Source organism: Battus philenor, unplaced genomic scaffold, assembly GCF_028537555.1.
Source record: "Battus philenor isolate CCGP_79_NKW_IND1 unplaced genomic scaffold, ilBatPhil1.0.hap1 SCAF_5, whole genome shotgun sequence".
NCBI lineage: Eukaryota > Metazoa > Arthropoda > Insecta > Lepidoptera > Papilionidae > Battus > Battus philenor.
Window position 1 is genome coordinate 8,798,083 of NW_027181715.1, and position 16,054 is coordinate 8,814,136.

At 31.4% G+C, this 16,054-nt stretch overlaps 1 protein-coding gene across 1 annotated transcript in view; it reads right to left on the reverse strand.

The window, feature by feature from the left end:
- The window catches only part of LOC137929311 (probable multidrug resistance-associated protein lethal(2)03659), a 43,803-nt gene that overhangs the window by 19,179 nt on the left and 8,570 nt on the right, over window positions 1-16,054 (reverse strand). The window contains exons 5-8 of the mRNA XM_068772189.1: window positions 9,673-9,880; window positions 4,257-4,479; window positions 749-905; window positions 451-656 (exon numbers count right to left, since the gene is read on the reverse strand). Of these exons, the coding sequence (XP_068628290.1) occupies window positions 451-656; window positions 749-905; window positions 4,257-4,479; window positions 9,673-9,880 (794 nt within the window). The remainder of the gene's footprint in view (window positions 1-450; window positions 657-748; window positions 906-4,256; window positions 4,480-9,672; window positions 9,881-16,054) is intronic.

Genomic DNA, 16,054 nt, shown 5'->3' on the forward strand with positions numbered 1-16,054 from the left:
TAACAACACTCGTGGCAGTATTTCAACATATGGCTTTCTAATCGCAATATCCGTGTCTTCATTTTAATATTGTGTCCACCGCACCTTTTCAAGTGGAACAAATTTAATTACTTTTTTGTTCTAAGAATCCATAATCTCCCATTCAAAAATGAACTCTAATGTTTAACACATTAGTCGAAGTTTAATTTAAATAAGGATGTAAAAAACGTACCTAAGTTCTGTAATTTACATAGGTCGTTACGTAAATAACACTGAACTTCCGTAATTATCGCCTTTGTGAAAACCTTAAATGAAATCATATCCGGTCTTATTTTTTCTACACTTTAAATACAAACATGGACTTGTACATTTTTTAACAAATAATATCTCAACCAAAAATATGTTTGTCCTAAATAGATATTTATAACAGGTATTTTGTCGAATTACCGTGAATGAAAGTCATAAACTTACCCTGTGGGAAGAACACAGTCATCGTCTGTCGTAGAATATTGTAGAAGCTTGTAACGACGAACACTTGCTTGGCGGTGATGATGTTGTTCTGGCCAAGTACATATGCGAGTATGGAGAAGAATAGGCAGATTCTCGTAGTGAACATAATAAATGACGTTAGCACTCCTCGAATATATGACGTCGCACGGATTTGTTTAATTTCCTGTCTAAAATTATTTTTTGTTAATTTGATGCTCGAACTATTAATAGATATATAGAATCTTAATTATTATTTAAAGTCTAAGTAGCGAATACTTACTTCCTGGCCTTAGCGACTAAATCAGCAAATGGTTTCTCCCAAGTGTACATCTTGATCACTTGTATACCGGACAGAATTTCGTTCATAAGTCGAACACGCTCGTCGGTTCTTAGAGCGGTTTTTAATCGCAGCTCGGATGTTCGTTTACCGAAATAAGCTGTAATAAACAAATTATAATAAAATAAATACATATTTATCGAAAACATTCTGATAATGCAATAAATTATTTAAAATGTGTAAATATTTAAATGCAGACGGGAAACAAAAAACGGCAAATAGTTTTATGATTTATCGAATATTACTTTCGGATATGCGATCAGTAAATCTATGTATTGTCAGACGGATGTGAGCACACGAGGTCCTACGGTATATTTTATGGGGTAATGTAATGTTGGTAATATCGATGCAATTTTCATATTTCAAGGAAGGTCTACTCATACAATCAAAAATGTATATATAAAAAATGTATTCTGACAATATATGAACAATACTATGTTTATATACATATATTGTTTTTAGTTTTGTGTATGTCCCAGAATAGTAATATGTGTATGTGTAACACACAAAAATTTGGAATAAATAAAAGTTTGAAATATTTCTCTCGGTTTCATATGATAAGCAACTTGTTTGTAAACATCTGTTTGCATTCTTCAGTTAACTCCATTATTTTTAAACGATTACATAGCTTGATTATGAAATGATCTTACTGTTATTAGGTATATGTGTAGAAGTGATATAAAAAAAATCCAACTGAATTTGTTGTGGGCAATTCTCAAATCAAATCGCGTTTGAAACCCTTTGTGATTACAGAGAATTGTCCTTGGTTGGCATTTTTCTTACGCCGTAAACATTTGATTGAATGAAGATAATAAAATAAATAAATGAAAGTTTGGTAAATTCCTACGTTCGACAACAATGATAACATGAAAAATGTATTTGTGGTATGGACAATTTAAAATGATCTAAGATGATAAAACTACCTTATTTTAGACCCGAGAATGGTTGAATCTAAGCATGTCACCTATAGTAAAGATAGAGCAGCTATTGGAGTACTTAAACATATCTTAAAATTATATCATGGTCTTTCTCTTTCCCATTGTATTTAATATTCTTACATTTCGCCAATAATACATTGTAGACGAGATATTTCATTCCTTTGTTGCTTTCACTTCCCAAAGTATTATTTTACAAAACGAATTGATAACAAAAGTTTTTCAACCTTTAAAAGTGCACATAGACTACCTGAACTTTCTATATTATTCCCCTTGCCAGTCTTTTATAGAACGTACGGAATACCGGCCCGCAAACACGTGAAACAATTTTATACCTGGCCGAGCAGAATTACCAGATGCGTTATTCACGAGGGTCATTTAAAAAAAACCAACGGGTAATCTTTTTGCAAACGTCTATTGGTGTTAATGCGAATGATTATCAACTTTATTCAAAGTGTAAAAGAGGTGATTTCTCATCGTAAGATCTTTTTCTTCCAAGAAAATCATATTCAATCCATGTGTCGCTGTAACGGAAGGTTAACAAGAAGCTATTTCGAGACATAAATGGAATCATTTCAAACGCTATTTCAAATACTACTATCTGATTCATTTTAGTTGTATTTTGACCGAAATATAATACGTATAATCAGAATCACAATATAATATATAAAAGTTATTTTGATATTTTACAATATTTTTAGCTGTAAGGCGTCTAGATTCTCTGCAGGAATAGGCGGCCGAAATTATACGTTGGATGAACGTTCTACGTTGCACTTTTCTGTCCGCGAACTCTCTTCATTCCACAACCTTAAGGCCGCAGTGGCAATTTGCTCAGTGCCTGATATGGCCTGTCCACTACAACTTAAACCAATCCGCAATTATTTGTATTTATAAACTTTTAAGATAAGTTACTATAGATAAATTCGATACAAATTATCCATTAAAAGTACTTTAATTCTTAAATCTTATTAAATTAAATTTCTTATGCTTAAATATTATTAAAAGATAACTTTTAGCAAGTGATTAAAACGGATCAAGGTGTCAGTAAAATAAAAAATTATACACCAGTGGTGGCTAAGCGCATAAATAGTCCGAGCCATTTTTTAAAATTTGTAATATTTCGCTAACCGAAATTGAATACGTTATTCCAAAGATATGCAAAAAGATATCAAAAATAGATAAATTTCGTTGACAACATTTCAATAAAAGTAAAATTAAAATAGAACATTCAAAGAGCCGCAGGTTGGCTGCCCCTGTTGTATACAGCAGTACGTGAGAAAATATATACAGTCAGTTTTCTACTCACGACGGGATTCGGTTCCACAACTTCGAGCATAAGTCGAAATGGTCGTAAGTCGAATTTCATACAAAAATAAATAATATAATATGATAGACATTTACGTATATATTGTATAAGCAAATATAATGGCTTTTTTCTTATTTTTAATTGATATTTTAGTTGTTCTGCTACACTCATTCTGTTTCATTAATTTTATTTTCATCTCTAAGTGTATTGTCTTTTTTTTCTTCATTGAAAAAAAGAAAAAAATGTGGAATTTTTTCGTCGTAAGTCAAGGTGGCCGTAACTCGAGAACTGACTGTATTTAAAATATGAGTTTAATTCAATTGCTTTATCTATGAACACAAAGTTAATGTAACTAATATTATTAATAAATTTTTAATTAACATTAACAACTAATTCGTTATTACATAACGTCATAGCAATATCTTTAGAGAAAAATATAAAAACTTATTTATGCGAAAGAATACGAAGGATAAGATTTTCGTTATAAAAACGCGACAAGGTCATTTAAACATTATGCCATAATTTCGCGCGTCTTACACGGCTCGCTAATTAATATAAAAATACTTTAATGATTAAATAAAACAACTTTAATAATTAAAATACATTTACAGAGAGGGGCCATATGATGGGTACGTTTTTGATTACCAATCAACATGGCATGCTTTAGTTACAGCCTGACCCACATTCATTTAATTGGCATGTGTAACTTACTTTTAATTTTAAGCATTAATGAAAATTTAGATAAATTTCTATTTTCATTAATGCTTAAAATTAATTTATTATATTATTATGTTTTTATTATATAACAACTAAGTCATTTCTGTAGAAATTTGATATCAAGATACATATTTTGGTAAGCTGTGATTTGTTTAATTATAGAAACGACTATGAAGGAAAAATGAACTAGTTTCGGAGTCTACCTACACTAAATCAGTCTTAGTTTATTGTCCTCACTCGGCCATTCACATCCTGGGATTTTCTCTATTCAAAAAAATAAATTTAAGATCTATCATTTCAAATGTAGATGCAATTAAACATACATCTCTGATTAACTATTTATTTATTCACGCTTTATACAAATTATTATCTTCGATTGTGGAATAGTCTAAATTGCACATGTGATTATACCTGCATTGTTTTTAATGTAAGACAGTTTTGGTAAAGATGTTGTAAGTTTTTAGTATTGTAATGAAAAACAAATATCACTCACCCTGTAGAGGTATGAAAGCAAGCATAAATCCCACACCAACAACCGCCGCCCAGCTGATTTCCAGCCACATGAAGTAAGCGACGATGACGGTAGCCAGGGGCCCGATCCACAGGTAGTGCAGGAAGATAATCGCCACATCGAACCGGTTCACGTCGTTCGACAATAAATTCACCACTTGTCCGACTGTAGTCTCTCCTAACGCCGTTTTTGATAACCTTAAGGACTGTAGAGAGATTTTGTTATTAATATAAATAATTGGTTTATTTCGATGACAGAATAGTCAGGGAATACGTATTTATCACTAATATTAATACTCAGTCCTACTAGACTCGTAAAATTTTCAGATAGTCCGGCTGAGTAAAAGTTTTTGTAGGTTCCGAGGGTGCGAAGTGGCAAAGCGCTGCGGGCGCTTAGCCTAAAATCTCTTTTGTGGTAGTAAAGCTCGAAGGCTTTCTTGAGAAGCTTCAGCTCGGGCCGCTACGTACAACAATTTCAGCGGATTGATAGGCCGTCGAACTTTTTAATCGCTTCGACAGGCGATCTAGAAGCCTCGATTTAGTCGGTTGTTATTACCTGACTAACGTTCGAATTGAAGTATCCTCAGGCGTTATCGATTCGAATAGCCCATGCCGAGGTACCCTCTCATATGGCATTGCACCTTGACAATCCATAGAGCATCTGGCCATGCGACGTTAAAACTCGGTAGCTTTTCGATTCAATAATATATCTGACATAACGGCCCGAGCAAAGGCTTTCTTTACTTAGTTACTGTAGTGCTTTAGATCTACGCGCGATAAAACTGGGAAAGAGTACTTCCCTTTTACCTGGCCCCAAATCGCCGCGTTTTAGTAAGGCACAGCACAGCGGTTTCAGCGGCATTATAAAAAAAGAGATTTAGGTTAAACGCCCTGCTCGCCTATGAAGCAGTGACCTTTCATTACTTTTTGCAAGCTCTAGGACCGGTCTATATTCAAACACCAAGCGGTACGTCGGGTCGATAATCTTAATGAAGCTTAAAAATATATTAAAATGACCTTGCTGCCATTACCAGCCTGATGGATAGTATAGATAAGACTCTACGTGTACATAAAAATATCAACCAAACTGCTATTAGCTCACAAGAAACTATTTCAATGGTAAAATGATAAAAATATTGATCAAAACCTACGGACGGAGGTTTAAATTATTTTCACTTTTTTCTATTAATATCAGTATATATTCCTTTAGTACAATATAACAAGGATTTAAAAAGGCGCTAAATAATTCAAGATTTTTGTGTACATCCAGTGAACTGAGTAAAAACATTTTATTTTTTAACCTTTGGTTTTTCGTAAAATTATAACATTTTTCACACGTAATTGATATCGATTTCAAATTTATATTTGAAAAAATATATTATTTTATTAGTTTCTACTGTTGAAAAATAAATATCCTTTCAATAATTAAGAATTAAATTTTGCCTCATGTTATTTTTACTTTCAGAAATCGCATAAATAAGTAACCAAAATTTATTTGTTGGTTGGCAATACAATAGCGGTAAAGATGTGTCGTTTATCATGAATAGTGTGATGCATGATTCAAATTATTATTAACGAATTTTATTATTAGACTAAATAACAGTTCAATTTGCAAAAGCAAACAATTTTTTTTGCAGACGCACATTTACTTTTGTCTTTGTAACGAGTATTAACTTTAATAAAATACATTATTTTAGCTCTTACAAAAATATAGTTTTCATATGTTAGGCTCGGACAATTGTCATTTATTTACAGCTTGGACTTTTCCACAAGTTAAACAACAATTAAAGGTACTGTCGAAGTCAAAAAGAGATCAATAATAAGCATCAAGCTGTGACGTATTAACATGTAATAACAGATCGTACATATCCATCCATGAAGAAAATTCTTTGCGGGTACAGTGTATCGGGAAAAAACCTTGACAACGGTTATTGACGTAATATACTAAAATAAACGCGTCAGAGAATCACACGCGGGAGAACCGCAAACCTCTATTAACTGAAATTTCGTACCAACTGGTGACGTCTCGCATACGTCATTCGACGCAAATATTTTGCATCATAAAAGGATTGTAATGAGGAAAACAAATATTATAATAATACATCGATACGATTGATGGAAAAAAGTTCTTTTCTGTAACTAGATAATTTTGAAGAAAAAAAAGTTGAAATAGAAAAAAATATACTAAATTAAAAAAAATCTTCGCAATAATACTCTATTAGAAATTAGATTTTATATATACGCAATATTTAAGACTAAATAAACAAAGTCACGAGTGGCGCGGTTTGTTTACTATATTGTATTTTAACTATGCTTACTAAGCAATCGAGAATGCTTTATTGCAATTTCCAGCTGTTTACTGAAACACTTTCAAATATATTAACATAACAATTATAAAATAATTTTTATTACACTCCTTATACGAAGTTAGTTGGTAATATTAATACAAAAACGAGATAAATGCATAATATCGCATTCAATAATTGCCTACGGTTGCTGATGCATCATCATTTAATCCGTAGGACCGTCCACACAAGACATGGGCCTGCTTCAAAGATTTCTATTAAGACCGGACGGAAGCTGCCTCCATCCAGCGTTTTCGGAAGTAGTAATAGATAGGCATCGGGGTCCCTTAACCCTGATGGCATCTATTTTGTGCGCTATGTGGCACTTCAATTTACCAATCTGTTGTTGAGCTATATCTGTTACTTTTGTTTACGGATCTCCTTATTCCTGGTCGGATTTTGTGGATTGATTACTTAACATTATTATAATTCGTTATTCGCGTAAGAACATCCAGTCTACGCGAAATAGTTAGGAGACTTTCGAATAGGTGAAGACGTTACTAAGGGAGCCTCCGGGCTTCGTAACTATAATAAGGTCTAGGCACTGACATTTTACACTCGGTGAAGCTGGAAATACTAACGAACATAATAATGAAAATATCTCCCTTTTTTCGATTTTATCGTTCTTTGACATTAAATAGAATTTACTAATTACTTAAGCACGTAGTGCCTTCTCTATGAACGTAAATAAAAGGAGAAGAAAAATGTGTTTTACACGCGGTATTCATACGCACGAACATATAAATCTTATATGAATATGCAATGTCACGCACATTGAATGGTTACATAACGAGCACGTTGCCCAACAAATTATACGTGACACAGAGAACATGATGCCATCTGATCAAGGCGATGGGACCCGTTCATCATTTGTTGCAGATAAGAGATAACAACCCACGTGCGGTGAATTGAGAGCTAATTACATTTAAATGAATATTATCAGTTTCACAGGAAATAGAATAATCTGAATATTGCAATGAAACAAGCATACCATATATTTATGACATCGTAAAATACTATTTTTCGCACATTATACGCAATTCTAAGATATTTATTATACTACTATTATTCTCCCTGTTACTGCGAGTCGTGACCCTTTTTGTATATGCAGGTCTTCGGCGGTGTTTTGTTTCGGCATTTACAATAACAAACGTTTAGGACCTGGTCGGACCACGTTATATTCACGATTATGTGAGATTTATTTAATAATCAACATCTATTGATGTGTTATCAGGAAATTTACTTTTCCAATATTTACTTACATTAACACCCTCGAAAACTTATAAGGTATAAACAAATGATATACATATATCAACTCATAAAGCCAGATTGAAGATTTGAATTTTTTACAATTTACATAAACAAAGCGAGCGAGAATGACAAAAATACGTATAACATATAGAAATAAACAAAAGTAGTTAAAAAATAAATAACCACAATTGTTTCCTCGAGGACTGTAGAATAATTACATAAAAGATGTTAATACTGTATCATATTAAAGCCTACAAAAGCGACGAGTCAATTGTTAAGACAAGGTCGCTGTTAGATTTTTAACCTTGACGTCAGGCAGAAATCCCATAGTAACGTTTCGTCGTACCGCTGACTCAAAATGGATAACATCGTTTAATCCTATGACTCTAATATCACGTTACAACACATTACAACAAACTTTTTACGCGTGGATAACGGTAATTTGTAACACCATATATTCGCAAACAAAAAAAAATAATTTTACTTTTAAACAATAATATTCTCATATATTATATTTCAATGAGGAAATGTAAGGGCAAAAAAATCTGCTTATTATTACTTATCACTTCGTTAAGATACGCATGGTCTCGTGTGAGGAAAGAAAATTAAAAATGGCGCTAAAAATATTAAAACACAATCAAACACAACGTCAATCAAAATTAAACAATATATCTCGTGAACAGAAAAAGAAAACTTTTATTATTGCTGTTAAAGTTAAGTAAGTGTTGTTTATTATTAAGATATTAAATTAATAATTTCATACTCTGGAATACTTTTTATAATTTATTTATTCTATTGCACGCTAATAAATTTTGAAGTACCGTAAATATTGCAAAATAAAATAAAATATTATAATAGAATTGTTTTTCCCTTTCCACAATTATGTATAATTTTATGCGTCAGACGTAATTGTAATTTATTTGATCTGTGTTGCGGGTGCTCCGGTAACAAACCGTAACAGTCAGTTCACACACAATTGATAAATTACTGATTAAATAAAGCAAAATACTTATTTACATGTACTTTATCTAATACAATTACATTTCTGGACCACTTAGTGTTTTGGTATCTGCTAATTGCCCGCATCCAAAAACTGGCATTGACATAAATGGCACTAGAGGACAATTGCAAACATATTTTGCCACTCCACGTTGAACAAAAAAAAAATTGCGAAAAGTTTTTCGTGTTAAACATACTGACGCGTTTAAAATAGGCTTATCTCACCAGTAAAAAGCCTAAGAGTCGAAAATTTCGGAAGCAGTGGTTTAGGCGGATTAATATTATCTTTGTAATATTCCGTCCCACTTTCGAGATTTATTACTTTTGTTATTGATATTAGACAGTTGATATTAGCTTTATTGATTATTAAGACACATAGCCAAAGGCTTTTTCCAGTCAAACTAAGCTATAACTGAGCTTCCTCGGAATACATGGATCGGGCCTTTATTTCAGTGCATTCAGAGGTAGAGGTAAGCTCTTATGTCGCTTCAAGGGTGACGGAAACGGCTGAACTGATTGAATTGATCGATTGCAGCTAATGTATTATTGATCTTTATACGTCCCTAGGCTCCGTAATGATTCCTTCGCACGCACATGTGTGCGCAATTAACTCTAGTTTAATACATCGGAAGTATCATGCAGTTTATTTAAAAATAATATAAAATGTAGGTAAAAGTCATGTAACAATGTAAAACCTATTTAGCGATAATAAACATTGATAACTAGTCGTTCCAACTACGAATAGTCTTCGAATGACCTACACATGTGAACACTATTAATGTACAAGTTAAATCAAAAACTTACCTTCCGATAGATGAGGGAACAGCAAGCTACTCTAAATTTCATGCCCATGTGTAAAATTGCCATCATATATGGATGCACCACAAATACATTGAGGGCCGAACAGAGAATCACAGCTCCAGCGTATAAATACGCATCTTTCGGCTTCATAGTTCCTTTCTCCGGACCATAGTATTCTATAAGTTTTCCCAGAAACACTGGTTGAGCTATCCTGGAAAGTAAAACAGAGGTTAATACACTTATTAATGTAACTAGTTAGGTGAATAACTGCTGACGTTTGATAACACTTATTGGAGGAGTAAATAAACAAAACAAACGATTAAAGAGAATACACATTGATTACAATTAGTCAGCGCAAACATTGCGTGTACTGAAACACTAAATTGGACTTATTATCAGCAATCGTGGACATGTCCTTCATGTCGTATAGGGTTGGAAGCTAACAGCTAAACTCACACTATTTATTGTTCTTGTTTGTTGAATAGTATAAAAGTCAGTTTTTTGATTCGTAACAAACGTCCGATGCTTTTTTGTGCACAATCCATGTATTACAAAAAACATTTTTGGCAGAGACCGTTTAGGTTATAAATGACGTCGTAGATAAGGGAAAAGTTCCTATTGGCGTTATATTTAAAATCTGCATTAACAGATGTGTAAGATATTCCTTCTCTTTATTTCTTTCTTTTCTCTTACTTCTTTATTATTTACTCATAGTTGTTATTATTATATCTACTAGCGCTAGTTATTGGTTCGACAGTACAAGTTGTTCTAACTTGTACTGTACAAAATATTCACCACAATTTACCACGAACACGAAAATATCAGATACATCGGTGATTAATGCTCATTTTGCAAACCGCGGTAATAGTTTACCTTTGTATATTTGATGGGCAAGTGATGTACCATCTATTGTTTCAAGGTGTCAAGCTCGAAATTGCGGATGATCTTATATTACGAAAGTCTGGGTATATTAATATCGTCATAAGATTAAAAAATCCGAATATTTGTGTACGCGTTTTATTAATTTAAACACATACCTTTTCTGGCAACCCTACTCATCAAATGTTAATTGTACATATAGTTTCATTGCAAACTACTACGACGATTAACAACTAATTCAAATTTAAGACTACGAACATACTTTCTATTTAGTGTACATATGCTTGTGTTTAATAATTGTATTAATTTTTTTAAATCAACTTCTGTTAACAACTCGGCTTTGTGAGGCATTTTAAATGACCATTACATATACGTTACAAATATTTACGTTTAGTTTAAATCGTATTACGTCCTCACTCTACTTGTTCTAGAACTAAGCAACCATCTATCTATAAAATACCTATTAAGATTATAAATTTTTTTAAATATAGTAACGGTTTTACCCAGCTGTTATCAAACGTTACTAAAACGCCCTAAAAAAACCACAACACCGTGACTTGATGACGTAATCAAAAACGGAACATGTTTTATCAAGTCGGGGATTGGAACATTAGTAATTTTTTAGGGGGAAAATATGACTATTTTTTTATAAAAATACGGTGAATTATTGTCACTCCCGCGACTTTATCAATTACAACGGTTTTTAATGATTATCCATTTGCAGCTGTATAAGTTAAGGGTGGTCATTAATATAAATACATATACTAGCATTCTAAAGAGGTTAGATATAATTAGAGGTATCTCCAACGATTAATATATATGGGATATCTTTGAAACATTTATTACCTTTGAAACAATGAAATAAACATTCTTTCGTATGGAGTTTTTTTCGTAGATAAATTCAAAATTATTATTTTAAAATTAAAATTACAGCAAACGCCTGATTATACTATCGAGTAAAAAAAGCAATTAATTTTGTAACACGTAAAGAAAAAGAAAGCTCAGTTCGATCCTTCATAAAGTAAAATGAAATCTACAACTACAATGGAATGTATACAACGAAATGCTACAAATCAAGTTATTACAAAAAAAAAATCTACTCCAAAAGCAAAGCATTGCTCACTTCTTATCAGTTCCGTTAGTAAAACGCATGCGCAGAGATTGCGCTTGATCACGCAATATCATGACGCGCCTTCGCATCAGCTGCCGTTCGATTTGACCAAAGTAAGCGACGAACAAACCCAACATCCGGGGTTGATGTATCCTAAGATGTTTGTTTTAGGTAAGGAAAAACTATGTACAAGAATAAGTTAAGTAAATAATATATACACATACAGGATGCAAAATGAAGGGGAGAATGTGTACATATGTACTGTACACCCTAAGCAAAATCAGTAGTTTTAGAAATATTAAAAAACTTATTGATAATACAGGAATTAATTTTTAATGTTTAAAATTCAGATTACTCCATATTTTACAAAAATTAATAGCCTGCCGTATTCCAAAACAAAAAATAAATTAATGCAATATATATCGCAGTGATCACTTTATAAAGGTTGATTGGAAATAGGCGCAACAGCTTTAAAGTTTTTTGCTGACAAATTAGCTTTACATTATGCACTTAAAAGTTATTACACACACCTATGTCTAATCAACTTACATACAAAAATATTTATACCGACATACACAAAATACTTGTAACCCAGAATTGGTATATATGCAAGGCTGAAAACAAAATAATTAAAAGACTAATTGCCCCGACAATATTCGTATTGTCAAAGTTATTGACCTGTCGAAGTCCAATACAAGAAATAAGTAAAACGCATTTAAGAGTGATAATATTTATGGAAATACTCTTTTAGTTATAAACAATGATTTAACACTCAAAAACATATTTTCTTTTACGTATACTTAGTTTTGCAAGAATGTGTTAATTTAATTCTTTATCTTACCCGATATTTTTCGTTTCATTACATACATTTATTTCTCAAAAATTAAACTGATATTTTAAGAGAGAGTAAAATTTAAATTTTAAAATATCAAAAGGTGGAAAATTTAATAAGACATTTAAAAAAATGAACATTATCATTACCGTTTTACATAACAAAAAGCGATCGTAGGTCGCGGGTTTTGATTCCTGGAATACAATCTTATATAATTGACACTTTTATGACATTAATTATATAGGATTGTCAATGCTTTCTAACAAGTTTCTATGGTATGGACAGCAGCGCCTTTTGCGTACCATAACACCACACTGCGATCGCAAACTCGTCTGGCAAGCGTGACGAATATGGTATATCCCCCCATTGATATCTCTGGGGGAAACCTAAGCCTTGCGGTGGTATGATATGGTGGTGATTATTGGGTGATATGGTATAGGTCATGTACTTTAAAAAAAACTGTAGTAAATTCATTTTAAAACATCTAAAAAATTTGGTGGTAATCGAGGGCGAGCATTGGCGTAAGCAACCGTTATAAACTGATGTCAACAATATAAAAAGTAGGTATTTATTATTCCCACACCGAAGAAATTTCGAATTAAAATAACTCGCAAATTTATGGGATTAAATAGTTCCATGAAGAAGCCATAGTCTCTGTCCATCTTTAGTATTATAACTCATAATCCTTTCATTCTTAACGTTCTTTTCTTCGTGTACGAATATTTTAAATAATTTCTTAATATGTTTACCCTAAGACTGTTGTAACGCTTTCTTAAATATTCATTGTGTACGCAAAAAATAACATGAAAGTAATATTATATAAATATAATATAACGTTATATATAACAGTTTTAATGTACACTATAATCGTTAGCAATTAATATAAATTTCGCACATTTATTTCTGTAACGATAATTTTTATGTTAAGACAAACCGACGATAATTATATCACTTAATATACCTAAAATAATGGTTGAATGAAAAACATTTTCACTTCAACACAAACAAGACAGACGATTTTAATTAATAATATCTAATAGTATCGGCTTTTGCCAAGGACAGATAATCAACAATATAGCTAAAATTTCCACTTATCAGCCATTCCAGGGACTGCCCTGTACGTCACTAATTCACCACTGAATATTTTTTGACAGGTCCAAACTTTTAAAATATAGCTACAACTAAAGGAATAATATTATATTCATAATATATACGCAATTTAAAATGTGTATTTATCATTAATACATATACACATACAATACACATTATTAAAAATTAAACTCTACAAGGATAACGAAATTCATAATGCCATTTTTTCATTTCACATGCAAATATTTTTTTTTACATTTATAAGAACATTTAAAGCGTCATTGTTTGTACTAGTTAAACATTCAAAGCAATGAAGTCATAATTTTTATAGTGAATAATATTATGTATATTAAATTTTTACAATAATTTAGATAGTAGTGATTAATTTAATTTTTTTACATGACACATTGTGTAATTTCATCAAAAAGGTACTTTTTCAACAGTGCGTAATGGATAATACACAAATAAGCTTTCTTACACATAAAAGAAATACAGTCCTTTTTATTTCCGATCCTTAAAAAAACTTAAGTGGCTGCTAAGTTTGTTAAAGTTCTTACTCGATAGTCTCTAAGTTATTATCGGTTCAGCTTTTTTAAGCCAATTACGTAAGTACGTTTACCAGTTACACACCCGCCGCAAAGAATAATATGGTAATGAAATTTTATTTACATAACATTTACTGGACCATAAAATATTTTTTACGGTGCTGCTGTAAACATCTTAATTTTTAATTGTTTCGTTGCTTTTTTTGTGACGTAAGGACAATGTTTACCTTATTGCCATTCAATCACCCCGAAACGCAGACAGCCGAGCTCATTAACATTATTAACATAAACTTTTAAGTAATTATGTTCGTGATCTTCCCTGTGATCATCAGGTCGGTTCGTTATATTCGATCATTCTATAGTGAAGAGATCAAAATACATATGTTCACTCTGAAATTGGGTTACATAGTATGACAACAGGAAGGTTTAAGTAAAAGAAGATCACCGTTAAGATACTTGAATGCCGATTACAGATATCACAATGTTTAAGAAACCTTCTGACTGACTTATCTGAACAATAGAGGAATTATTTATTTGATTTTTAAATCCGATTTATTAATTTATTTTAAATCAGTTATAACTAAAAATCTATTTTTAAACGGTTATCCATAATTTACAGGGTGTAGAATGTAAAGTGATGTGATAATGAGAAGGAGGGTACTTAGAAAAGTAAAATTTGGACTTGGACGAGCGAACCATAGTATTGGTGTCAAGCAACATGCAGTTACCAATCCAATTCAAGGGGAACCGAGAGAGCCTTGAATTTTGAAAACCCTGAACGATTGCTGTAATAGCGCTGGCTGAACATGTTAATGGGCAGTTTTTTATGGCATTGAAAAATTATTGCCATGATTTCTTTAATTAGAACTTTTTATTTAAAGTTAAAATTTTAGCTGTTATATTACAATTACGCAATTCACTAAAATAAATAAATTGTTCAGCATTTCATGCCTAACCACCTCGAAGGTCACAAGTTATCATTGTGTAGAAGTATGAAAGATTATAACATTAGCCCCAAAAATAATAAAACTAAATAATTGTGTTAAATACTCTCTATGTTATTATTCGCAAAATGTAATAATTCCAAACTTATTACTATTATATTAGATACCTTATTTCCTGAGAGAAAATCAGAAATTCCAAAATAATTATATACATTTTTATCCAAATACAGGGCGACTAGGTATATATGTAAAAGCTTTAAAGTTTTTATCCATATTTCCGACTAAAGTGATCACCATAAAACGTCACATAAATAAATTTGTATGTATTAGTAACGCGAAACACGAAAACGAATCGAACAATTTGAATATTTTATTTCCATATTTTCAATAATGCATGAGAAAAATTCTTAAGATAGAGAAAAGTGTAAAATTTTACGACGGATACACTAAAAAACACTCTTTTTTATGAGAAAAGTTTCATAAAAACAGAGTAACCAAAAATCTAAACCACAAGAGGCGTGTTAAGAAATAATCAGGTAAAAATATAACACGATAGATTTAAAATCAGATTATGAATTACGTCAGACAGTTTGCGAAAATTGAATTTGTTATTAATTACTATTAATTATTAAGATTTTAAATCAATAAATAATACCCTCACTAAAAATGTTATATTTATATTTGTTTCCTGCTGGACTGCGACTGGCTATTAACTTTTACGAAATCCGTCTGGGCAGCTAGTTTAAAATAAAAACAGAACAAAACGAACTTGACACAAATCAATTCTAAAAATATATCTCGATTTATCACCAACAACAATGTGAAGAACATTTTCTATTTCTATTTTTAATTATAAATGTTTTATTCAGTAATTAGGATATTTAATTAACATTAAATTAAATGTCATTACAGAAGAATAATGTAAAACAAACACAAAATTTTGTTTGAAAGATAACTTGACATTTCGGCAGGATACGATAAATCT